Source organism: Cottoperca gobio, chromosome 24 (genome assembly GCF_900634415.1).
Source record: "Cottoperca gobio chromosome 24, fCotGob3.1, whole genome shotgun sequence".
Classification (NCBI taxonomy): domain Eukaryota; kingdom Metazoa; phylum Chordata; class Actinopteri; order Perciformes; family Bovichtidae; genus Cottoperca; species Cottoperca gobio.
The window spans coordinates 21523180-21535856 of record NC_041378.1 but is presented as its reverse complement, the minus strand read 5'-3'; the positions used below and the strand labels follow the sequence as shown (position 1 = coordinate 21535856).

The 12677-nt window shown below is 39.8% G+C and overlaps 1 protein-coding gene across 1 annotated transcript in view; it reads right to left on the bottom strand.

Moving 5' to 3' along the window:
• Positions 1-1191: 1191 nt before the first annotated feature.
• epha7 (eph receptor A7) overlaps positions 1192-12677 on the bottom strand; it is a 72947-nt gene continuing 61461 nt past the window's right edge. The window contains 7 exon segments of the mRNA XM_029462666.1: positions 1192-5525; positions 6610-6765; positions 7406-7599; positions 10211-10360; positions 11490-11699; positions 11855-11916; positions 12248-12433. Coding sequence (XP_029318526.1) covers positions 5411-5525; positions 6610-6765; positions 7406-7599; positions 10211-10360; positions 11490-11699; positions 11855-11916; positions 12248-12433 — 1073 coding nt within the window. The 3' untranslated portion in view covers positions 1192-5410.

Genomic DNA, 12677 nt, shown 5'->3' with positions numbered 1-12677 from the left:
AACACCAGTAAAGGGATCGATCACAACCTGCTCTTCAAACATGGCTTCCTTTATCAGGCTGATCATCTGGTTATCTCTCTTCCATCAGGGTGGATTTGTTCACGTTGGAGAGTCATAACCGTGATCAGCGCTCGGATGAATGCACTTATATGAGGTAGGTGTGTAGCAAAGCCTCCCATCATGCACTGTGGCAACAGACTGATGAACATAAGTTACATTATATTTTTGTTCCAACATTTTATGATTGTATTTCACGTTGTGCTCCACAATATTCCTAGTGGTGTTGTGTTCTCCATGAACAATGTTTCACCTGATGTTCATTCTTGAGTCGTTATGTTGATTTTAAGCTAAATATCACCTTTGACCTCTGGGTTCTTCAGAATTGGAAGCTCTTGCCAGCCACAATATCTAAATATATCTTGCAAATACAAAAGTAGACTTAACTGTATGGACAAGTAATAATAGCGTATACAGTCTATACTTATGAAGCAGGTGATGTGATATATTGTAGTATTCAAATGACAAATCTCCATCATGATGTCATAGTTAATTGTCATGTTTTCTCTTTCAATTGGTCTGACAACATATGAGTTGTGTTTTTCAAATGAGTTAATGAGTTGATGTATGCAGTTCACTCTAAAAAAGCATTGGTCATGACTCAGCAAATTAAGAATAGGTGGCAGTTTTGAAGATTTGGGCTCAGAGACAAAAACAGTTGTAGATACATTTTGAGCTTGAACTGAAAAGTCCAGAAAACACTCTTGTTATCCACAACAGGGCTGTGACAACCCCACATGTGTTACTATTATTGGCTTAGAACAGATTTATAAAGTAATGGGTTACATTGTAAATATAAATACTTTATAAGGGAAGCCTAAAAATGGTACACTTACTTAAATCATACGTCTAATTATTCAGAATGAAAACAGTCAGGTGGATTTGAAGTCTGATTAAAATGCTCATGTACTAAAGCTTGACTAACATTTTCACAACGTTTTTGTCAACATGTATTCAAGACTAAAGAAAGACTAATATGTCAAGTGTTTACCTTAAGACTAACATGTCCTTTTTATGGACAAATCATTGACTACAAATAAACAATATAGTTACCTAAATATGACCAAAACTCACATGGACATCTGAACTCAATTCATCCAAAACATAGCTGATAAAATGAAAAAGGACACCAAAAACTTCTATAGAGATTGTATTATATTTCCAAAAATATATGTACAGTCTATTACAAAGGTTACAAAGCAAAAAGAATTGTCTAAGTAACAAGAACGTGTCTAATTAAATGATCTTACAGTTCTGCTGTTGGGGAAAATACTTTTGACCAGTGAATATTCTCAATACTTTCATCACAGAAAAATAAATAATAAACGGACAATTTGTATTACTGTACAACAAACTAAAACGCAAAATCAAAAGTCAAAGTTAAGATGGAAATCCTATCAACTGTCTTTGGTCCTAAATGAAAAATTATCTACAACTGAAATCTTGTGGGTGACAATAATTCATCAGATAGAAAAATATAGTGCATTTTCAATGTATTCAGAGCTCTCTACTGAGTAATATGTGTAAAAAACAATATAAATAAAATGTACAAGTTTTACAATTAGAACATATACAAAGATTCCCTCACATCTTGACTCTCTCTGACACAATCAACAGTGCTGCACTCTTTGGAATTATCCACCACCTCGCAAAAGCGGTGAAACTAATTTCCAACTACTGAACCACTAGATTTGAAAAATAATCTGTTATTCCTGATTCCAGCCCACCCGCTGTACATCCTGCAGGTTTCTGTGTTTTGCCTTTTTAGATGTTGTATTATTTTTGTATTTCTGCTGAAATAGAGCCGCAACAAAACTTTTCTTGTCCAGAGTTGAGCAAAACCTGAAGTTTCAACTGTGGATGGAACAAGCTGAAACAGACGTGACGTGAAGGTTACAGGTGATGTGGATGTTGAATCGATTGTATCCTGGCCTTAATCTCAATTTGGCTCAAACTGCTGTTTCCCCAGCACAGGAACAAGGGGACAGATTCTACCCTGGGGAGACTGAGGGGCCTCCCGGGCCCGGTTTTAAAATCAGAGCAGGGAGTGGGGGTGAGAGAGAGTGCTGCCTGTGAACTAAGGAGTTTTGTGCTGACTGAATGACTTTATGCTGGTATTCAATTCAAAGGTCTGGCCAAGGCCCAATTGCTGAGCTCTGCTGTATGGATAAAGGGAGGGTGTGTGACACATGGGCTCAGAGCTGGGCAGGGCTAATTCCTGGTGTCCTCTCACAAAGGTGAGTCCCACATGGATCAAAGCAGACATCCACACTAAACTGGATCCTTCTGAACGTGCATCCTAGATTTGTTCAGGTCATTTTCATTAAGATCTCGGCAGCTCGACAGCAGGAACACATGTTGTTTTCTTTCTATCGGTGAACAACACACCTGCATGTCCCAGCCCACAGTGGCACAGACAGAGCCTGGTTAGTCCGCTGAGGCCCAACTGTCATCAGTTATCACGTTTTAATAAAGCCAAACTCCACAGTACTCATCATTTACTTTTCTGCTGTCAGACAATTAAAACGTATAAAATAGTGTTTTCATTGCAACTAATCAATATGCAACTGAGCCAATGAAATCTAAAGCTAAAATAATTAGTTGATGAACAAATCAACTGAAAATGTTTCACTCACTAACCCTTTAAATGAATTGTTAGGCAACAATGCACAGGTTCCGACTTGAATGTGAATGTGTGGATTAAGTGGGAGAATGATTGGCAGAGTAATTGATAATGAAAATAATCCTTAGTTACATCCTAAATCAATTTTTCCATGATGGCAAAATTGTCAGGCAAAATAAACAAGATTAATGAGAACACCTGTGTTGCGTGATAACAGAGAGGCTGATGCACAAATGATGCTTTCTGGATTCCAGAGGTCTGTGAGCTCTGGAGGGACCGTCTGCATCCGGCCTAAAAAGCCAGTATGTGCAGACAAACGTACATGAACGTGTCTTTGCAGCCAGGCATGTCTGCTGTCCACATCACTTTTAAGATTATAGCTACCCTTTGATAGGGAACAGAGTTTACTCAATCGTGTCTAGGTAGGCTTACGTCTTCCTTCTTTCCCTTGCCTTTCACATTCCTCTGCCCTGGAGACGCTTTTCTAAAGGCTCCACACCAGATGAGTCTGGATACGGGGCCACAGCGGAGAGAAACCATGTGTTTTCAGATGCTATCAATGTGTATGCAGTTTAAGAGACAATGGAGATAATAAAGAAAGCTAGTAGGAGTTTTACTGTTTGTCAGTGACAACAAGGTTGATGATTCGTGATGTGGTTATGATTTGTCTATGCTTACAGTAGCAGTAGAAGATGATGGTTGTAATGGTCTACAAACACCACTCCTCTTTACATGGCAGTTGAATAACTGCTTTTTCCTATCAACAAATTCTGCACTAAAACATACTCAACATGCTAACTTTCTCCATTTTTGCATTTGAAGTGGAGACAGATGGCATCGAATAGGTTGATTGGCTTTTAGCACATCTTCTGTAAAGCCCCCTCTCTGTTCTCCATACAAAGCCGTATGGAAGAAAAGAGGAGCAATCTTAAGAGACACTTTAATGCATGTTCCATCACATCTACGCCTGTGAGGGATGAGCGCTGGAGACACATGAATAAATAAGGGAGCTGCATGGCTGCCTGCAGAGCTGGGACGGGGGGATTTAACAGCACAATCTGCGTCTCCAGCTCCATCGTTTGGTCCTAATTTTCAGACCCAAACCCTGAAGGGGCTCTTTGATTCCTGGACAGTGCGTTGGTGTCCGAAGATGATGTCAGCATGGCTAATTGGCATCTCGTGTTTTGAATAGTGCCTCTTTCACCTCTGCAGCCACACAATTCCACATTTCCATGCCACGTGAGATGTCCATCACACGTTTAGCATATCATAGTGGCAAAATACAACATGATTATTTCATTTGATGACTTGGCACGGATGTTTTCGGAGCACTTTTCAAACCGTCTTTAGGTTAAAGAGGTGCATTCCTCTCCTTTCCGTTGGTGACTGAATCTTTCCAAAGGGTTTGTCTCAGCACAGCACACACTTGCGATACAACCTAGCACCTTAAAAATCTCAAGTAAGGACCATTTCTACCTGGTAATTATTGCTCTGTTTAGTCCTTCTCTTCTTCGCTGACTGTTTCACACATGTAATTAAAACGTGCCCGTGCACCACTTCAAGTTCCAGATAAAAAGACATCACACTACAAGAACAACTAAAATATAGGGCGAATGTTCACCCTTTAAATGAATGCAGAAAGCATTGCCATTGAAGTGCCTAAAATAGTGGCAATACTTAATCTAACACATTTTAAGGCAGTATTACGTCTACAACGTTCTTGGAGCCACCCTTAAAAATTGTACTTGCAGCTCAACAATGCACCAAAACAAACACTGTGTGCAACATTTTAGGCAAAATGATGGCAAAACTATTTGCAGTGGCTTAAATTTCAATAAAATATTTCAACAGTGCTGCAACATTCTACTTAATAACCAAGTAACTGTTTTGGGTTTCCTGTAGTGAACACTAAGACAAAAGATAGTGCTACTCTGATATAAAAGTCTTTTGATTCGAAGAATCCTCAGTGTTGCACTCTTCAGAAAATTCCATAATAAACGAAATTAAAAGGTTGAAACCATGTCAAAAACCCACAGCTGTAGGCTACAAACAAACATATGAAGATACCATTTTCACTTGCACAGCACATGAAGGAAACACGAGTCTCTGCAAACAGTCCAGCACGTGTCAGCACAAAATACACCTTTGGATTTGCACCTAAAAAGTTCCCTCTGCATTTGGATAAAAGAGAGTTTACCCTGTTGTCAAATCCAAATAGAAGAGAGCAAACTGCTGCATGGCCACAACATGTCACTCTGGCGAACAGAAAGAAAATGAACAAATAAAAACATAAAATAAATGAAACCACCGCAAGTAGACAAGTAGTTTTTTTGTTCTTTTAAAGGAAATCCATAGCCATCATGTGCACTTAAATCATTCTTAAGTTAAAGAAACAGAAGCGTCAAACTCCTTTCCAATGCGCCATTTGATATGTGGTTGGGTTCATAAGCGCTTCAAAAGTGAAAAAAGTAAAGTAAAAGGAAGTCATCTCGTTCAGGTAGTTTCTTTTTTGTTGCTGTTTTCTGTCCGTTTCCTCCCTTTAGTGCCCTTTGAAGAGGCGGACCACAACCCTTCACTGAGGAACAAAGGAATGATTTCACTCCCGACACAGCCGGAAGAGTCAGACATAACAGCTGTTCGTTTACTTTGACGATTATCCCGGTTACGTCCCAGGCACTGCTCCAGATAAGTTCTGTTTTTGTTTTCACCCTGCATGATGCAGCCAGTTCGTCACACTTGGACACCCGTGCCGTGGAGATGCAGCATCTGGGCTCTCATAGTCTGTATGCTGCTCATGATCTTTTTCTGATGGCCAACCAGCGTGATCCCCAAGCTCATCACGTCCCTGGAACACAGGACAATACATCAATCAATGCACCGGACCGCAGTGAGGAACAAAGCAAGAGCAATTTACAGCCTCTGCTTTTTTCTTTATTGTGAGTGAAGGGTTAAAAAAAAAGGAAAAAAAAGAAAAAGGCAGCTAACCATAACTTGTTTATGAATCTCAATAACACATTTTAACTTCGATTTCAAGGATGATAAGTATGAGCTGAAGTTTCATTTTCTCCTTGGAAGTATGTTTGTAAAGTTCATTTAAACCCCTTGAGCATTTTATGGGATGTGGAGACGAATGTTGACATCTGATGGTCATTGGAAGTTGAGTAACAACTCAAGGGAAAGCCACAGTCTGGGGTCCTGCTCATATTCAGCTGCTCTCAAGTAGTAATAATGCAATAAACAGCAAAGAGTTCACACACGTTGATGAGGCATACGATGAGGACTCGCTACATGAGAATGTTTGTGAGACATCACACATAAGGATAATTGATCGGTTATCAATTCCAAGCATTTCTATTTTGCTGTATTGGGGTTAAGCTCCAATAAACAAAACGCAATTATTTGTGCAGATCACATTAAATGCTAACCAGTAGAGAAGAACTGCACCCTGTGAGCCCCTAGAAGGCTCGTAATGTGAAGCATCTGTGTAACTGTTGAGTTTCATTTAGAGTAGATTTAACACTCAGTGAAAACACTGCAAACTAAAAAAGATTGAAAGACACACACAGCTCTATGTCTCTGAGTCCGTCTTTATAAGGTACATCTGTTGTTGAACTGATGGAATTAGTGCTATGGAAATGTACACTGAATGTATCAAGACAACAGATAAAGATGGAAGAAGTGTTTGCATTAGCAGCTAATTAAAACAGGAGCAAATCAATGAACAGTTAGGCGTCTTACTTAAATATGTATAGTATATACAGTATAACTGTAGTAATAAAGCAGGGAAGGAGTAAAGGCCTGGTTATCTTTACAATGTACGTTAAGTTACAGAAAACCTCATTGGATGAACCAAAGATCAGAGTCTAGTGTGGCTGCTATTAATGTTCTCTACTGATGCTCGGCCACTTGAGGGCTTCATATCTACTTACTCGATTGACATCCTGGCCACAGATTCCAGGGAACTGTAACCCGCTGATGTGAAGTTGTCTCTGTATCGTTCCATCTTGATGGCTTCCAGCCACTCTCCCACTGAGCGGAAAGCAGTGAAGTCTGGTGTGCTCTGATCTAACAGTGGACTAATTGGTCTGCGGGATGAGCACAGAATGATGTTTATGTCGTATGTGAAAAGGAAACGTTCCGTTGAAAACACAATCAAGCAGGAGACGAGACAAAGCGACGACCAAAGGCATCCAGCGGTGCAGTAAATTGCGAGAAGAGGAAAAAAGTCGCTGATTGGAGGCTTCAATCAATAAGATATTCACAAACAGATGCAGCATGTCAGCTTTCTGCTTCTAAAAAACATTTTTGTCAATATTTTCAATCTGAATACTTTCAACACATATAGTCTCCCTATAATAAAGTGCTTTTTAACATTTCATTAACCATCTGTAACCTCTCCATCTCACCTCGAGAAAGTCTCTTCTGACTGCAAATAGAATCCATCTGACAAACATCAGAGTGAGGTCTGGAGTTCCCACTGCACTTTAAAGTAGCAGGAACTCATTACCGAGATTGATTTAAAAGGCCTGCTATTGACCATAAAGCCATGGAAGCTGCTTTGGGGTATCGATCCCCGGGGATTTATCTTTCATCTGTGAACTACAGAGGCTAAGTCATCCGCTGGACACTTTGGATCATTCACTAATGCACTAAAATAAAAGCTCTAATTCTTTATTGTATGAAGCCACATTTTAAAATGATTCATTTGGGGTTTTATTTCCTTACCTCGTACATGTTCCCACTGGGGTTTTTAACGTGTTAGGGTTGCGGATCATCTTATCAAGGATGCCAACTATCTGATCGAATTTGGGACGTTCAGCTCTGTCCTTCTGCCAGCAGTCCAGCATCAGCTGATGCAGGCCTGGGGGACAGTCCATTGGGGCTGGAAGACGGTAGCCCTCCTCTATCGCCTTTATGACCTAGAGAATGCAAAACAGAGTCAATAGAACACTTTAGAATCAGCATCACTCTAAACCCAATCCCATTTGACAAGCAGTTCTGAAGGACAATACTGACAGCTGGACTTAACGTTTGCATTCATCTTAACTTTCAAGTATACACAAGAATATAGTTTAAACTTTTGTTACAAAATGTTTTAATAATAAGTCATAGCTGATGATGACCACAACAATGTGAGATCCAGCATGTAATAAATAAATTAACTTTCATTTGATGGTCATGCTAAAAGGTTGTGTGATTTATTCAGCTCAGGCACGTACAGACCTTTTGTCACTTACTGATCCTGAAAAGGTTATGCATGTTTTTATTGCCTCGGCTTGATTATTTTAGCTTTTCTCTGTCTGGGCTCAGTCGTAAAACAATTTCCAGCCTTCAGTAAGTGCTAAACGCTGCTGATAGGCTTTTAACCAACTCTTTAGGAGATGGGATCATAGTAACCCTGTCCTTGTCAGTCTCTACTGGCTGACTGCACGTTTTAGAAATGATTATAACATTTTACTGATATCCTTTAACGGACTACAAGGTCAAGGTTACACTGTAGATATTTGGTACATCATATGCCACAGTACAGACTACATTGAGAGTTTAATCTCCAACATTGTTCAAAAGGCTATATTTGTACAGCTCTGATAAATAATAGAACTGATCTTTCCATGGAGCCTTAAGCCTAATGTATTGTCACTCTGCATCATGCATGCAGTTTAGCACAGAGTTCATTAAGAGTCAATGCCGTGAGAACAGTAGGTGCAGCGGGCACTTTGATTTGAGCCCCGAGCTCTCCTCCCTTTATTGTGTGGATAAGGAGCTGTATACGTCTCTGCATATATTCATCTGCTATTTCTGTCAGGACCGCTCAGACAAGTGAGTCATGGAAGGGAAAGGGTGTCAAAATTGAACCGTTGGAGACTGTTGGGAAAAATGCAAATATCGTTCTTCCTGCATCCCCTGAGGATGTTTGCTGACATCTTGACAAAGTGCGAAAATTTCCGACATTGATGTCTGTCAAGTAGAAAACCCCACATACGCCACTATACTGCCCGGCCATCTTGTTTAGCATTTCTAACATCTGATTGTTCAATCAGCATGCTTCTGCTTTGGAGTGCCGGAGAATCTTAATAATGTTGACGCCTGATGCTGTGGGTGCCAAACATCAGGCGCCATATAGGAATCTTAATGCCCGGACTAACTCGCCATCTACCATCAATCAAAATGTGGCAAGTGTACGACAAAAAGGAACAGCTTTAAGGGGTCTGGCACAGTTGGACTCGCTCAGTGGGAGTTGCCGGGAAAGCTGGCAACAGCACTCAGAGAGCTGCGGTTGATTCAATCATTACAGCAAATTGTGACATTAGTGAAAAGAAGTTTGGGATCTAGAAATCTCCAAATTCCCTTCCAGCTCTGTGCACTGAATTTCACAACATCAGCAGTCAGGTGGGAGAAGAATCTCAGACTTTGTGTGTTTTTACTCAGTTGTTAAGAGGTGCAATGCTGGAATATATATTGTTTTAACGTTGTGATGCTTGACTACTGTTTGACTCCTACTGAAGTTACACATAGTATTGCATTGCTTTGGGATACATCTACAGCATGATGTTGTTGTATCCAACACAAATCTTGCTATGTTTCATGTACAAAAAGAGACATTTCAACTAATTCTATGTCAAACCTCAGATAACCTTGATGGCATCACTATGACATCATCAGCTGCCCATTTTAAATGTTTATGCCAAAGATGTAAAGAACAAGGATTTAGGATGTCCTAAACAAAGTAATGAGTGCAATGCAAACTGCAAATTATGCATGAGTTGCTGGCTGTGTAATTGGTTCAACACTGCTACTCACCCTGGTTCACATTTCCATAAGTAATTATAAACTTTTAAAGATATTTGAGTCAAAAGCATTCTGCATGACAAGTGTTTTCCACTCCTGTTATTTATATTAATACCAGCATCCATGTTCTGAGCACTTCATTTTTATGTGTGTCCCATTTCAGGAATGTTTCTCCTTCAAATGGATTCAGACTGCACGATTATAACAAGACTTCCTGAACTAATTAAGCCCAAGGTTACCGTCCCTGCCGAGCTGATCTCAGGAGGGTCCTGAAAGAAAGCCTCAAAGAAGAACCGCAAAATGGGATTTGTGTCTGGGATTCACTATGTTTTAGTGGGATAACTTCATTGGAGATAACGAGGAATGCATCTGGGGAATATTCCTGCCCCCTTTCAGATGATAGTTAGTAAAATAGTTGTTCTCCCAGATCGGAGTAATGCATAACCTCCACTGTGCAAACACTCTTTCATACTAGCTTGTTATTTGTGAGCAAGACATGAGACTCATGAAAGAAAATATCAGAAACGAATATGAATGCCCAAGTTCCCCGAGCTCAAGGCCACATCTTCAGAATACTTGTCTTTTAACTATTTTGTTTGGGAAGTAAACTCATCTTGTTATATTGCCCTTTAAAACCAGAGCATATCTTTGTGTCTACATTGAGGTTGAGGTGGTCCATCAACAGAACGACAAACATATAGTTTTAGTAACTTAATGACTTTATGTCAGGTAGTAACTTACATCTTGATTGGACATATCCCAGTACGGCCGTTCCCCGTAGGACATGACCTCCCACATGACAATGCCATAACTCCACACGTCACTTGCAGAGGTGAATTTGCGATACTGTATAGCTTCTGGCGCGGTCCATCGGACGGGTATTTTGCCACCCTGTTCAGTAAAACGCAGGTCAGTGGCTGGAGTAAAGATCAAATTCATTATATCCTGCATCTTCCCCTAAAACATCAATTAGAGAGAGTTTTACAATTACACACAGGGTGAAAACACACACACACAACAATTGTCCCGCAAACTCAAGAAACAATTGTGCCAATACTTCCTAATGAGGCATCCTTTGTGGGTTTATATGAGTCAATGACTTTGTCAAAGGTTACTTCAACATGTATTATTGCTTATTAATCAGAACAACAAAGTTTAGTTATTAGCAGCTTATTTCCTATTAAAACTACTGACATGACTTCACATAAGCACTCCTAATTGATTATTAGAATGTAAGAAACTTGTGACCATTACAATGTTTTACATTTATTTTCATTAGAAGTGCATTCAAATGTTGACTTGACATGTTAACATTACACTTTAGTAAAAGGAGACATGTCTGATTATTTTGTTCGACTCAAATGACTAACTTTACAATTATATAAAAAGAAACAAATCCTCACATGAGAAGCCAGGACCTGCATATGCCAACACATTTTTGCCTGAACAATAGCTTACAATTAATTAATTAAGAAAACAGTTGGTGATTCATTCTCTGGCCATTGACAAATCAATTACTAATCCATTCATGCATTGTTTCATCACAAAATATTATACTATTCCCCTAATATTTCCTGATTATTTTTCTTCTTTTCTTTTCTTGTCTTGTTTTTGTTTTTTCCATTATTTTTTTCCATTTCTTCCATTTTTTTATAAATATCTTTACTTTTTATATTTTGTGAATTGGATGACTTAAATGTTGTATTTGTAACATGAAAGCCAAGCAAAGAGATTTCCCAACGCAAAAGTTGCTCTTATTAATGGTTTTTAACAGATCTATAAAGCATTAGTACAGGATTAATTAACCCTAAATAAAGTATTAATTATAAGGTATTTACTTTATTAAGAGTGTATTGTCAGAAAGTTGTATGGAAAAATCTTGTTTTACATATTTCAAATGGTGCAGAATACTTGGGCGCGCACCAGCACTTCTGCTCTATTTTCATACACTGGCTTTGACTTGATTAGAGGATTCAGACAGGGCTCTGCGTAGAGAGAGCGAGCACTTTAATTGACTCACAGTTGTTGTGTAGACAGCCTCGGGATCGTCATCTATCACCCTTGACAGGCCGAAGTCAGACACTTTACATACAAGATTGCTGTTGACAAGGATGTTTCGAGCAGCCAGATCTCGATGGATGTATCCCATATCGGAGAGGTATCTCATTCCTGCCGCTATGCCCCGCAGCATCCCCACCAACTGGATGACTGTGAACTGACCATCGTGTTTCTGCACGGCACAGAGAAACACAGGCAGGTCAGTCATCTTCACTGACCATGAGGCAAATGTAGGTCACCACACTGCAGCAGCTCTTTCACAAGATGTGAAGACAAGTTACAAAAGATGCTGCTTTGAGTCTTCTGCGCTTCTAAGGTGATACTCACCCTGAGGAAACCATCTAATGAGCCGTTCTCCATGTACTCGATGACAATCATCACCGGCTTTCCTAGAGAACAAAAGATGGACAACGACGAAGATGATTAGTTGATACCTGAATTTCTTTGCTTGCAAAATGCTTCACAATAAACAACTATGCCGAAACTGCATCCAAGTTATTTTTAGCTGCGTGTTTCATTGGCTTTCCATCTGCTCCTTTTATTACGGTGTCTAAATGAGAAAATGTTAAACAAGGATTGTGGCTGATTTAATCAGATATAATGTCGCTCAAACTACGGCACTTTCACCTTCCAAAGCTAAATATACCTTGATGAAAGTGAACGCACGGCATTCTTAAAACGTCTAGTCAACATTGAGTTTATATTTTCAAGAGTTCTTACCTCTCGTCACAACTCCTTCTAGATGAACGACATTAGGATGGTCGAACTGTCCCATAATGCTGGCCTCGCACAGGAAGTCCCGCCTCTGCTTCTCTGTGTAGCCTACTTTTAATGTCTTGATGGCGACCGACACGTCCCGCTTTCCAGGCAGCTTGAGCCGGCCGCTGCACACCTCCCCGAACTCTCCTGTGTGGGATGAAACAATTCATGAGTGAGGAGTGGGTGGGTGGGTGAAAAAAAGAAAAGCAAGCGCTTCACTATGACAAATGTATTAATGTATTTTGAGATAAAGCAGCTGTGCAGTGGTGGAATGGTGTGAGTCTAGTTATGCTCAGGGGAGTGCGTAAAGAGTGTATAGAGATGCATCGATATTGTCATTGACCGCCTCTGTAAAACCCATGTGGCAGCAGTTTCAAATCTCTGCTTCTAC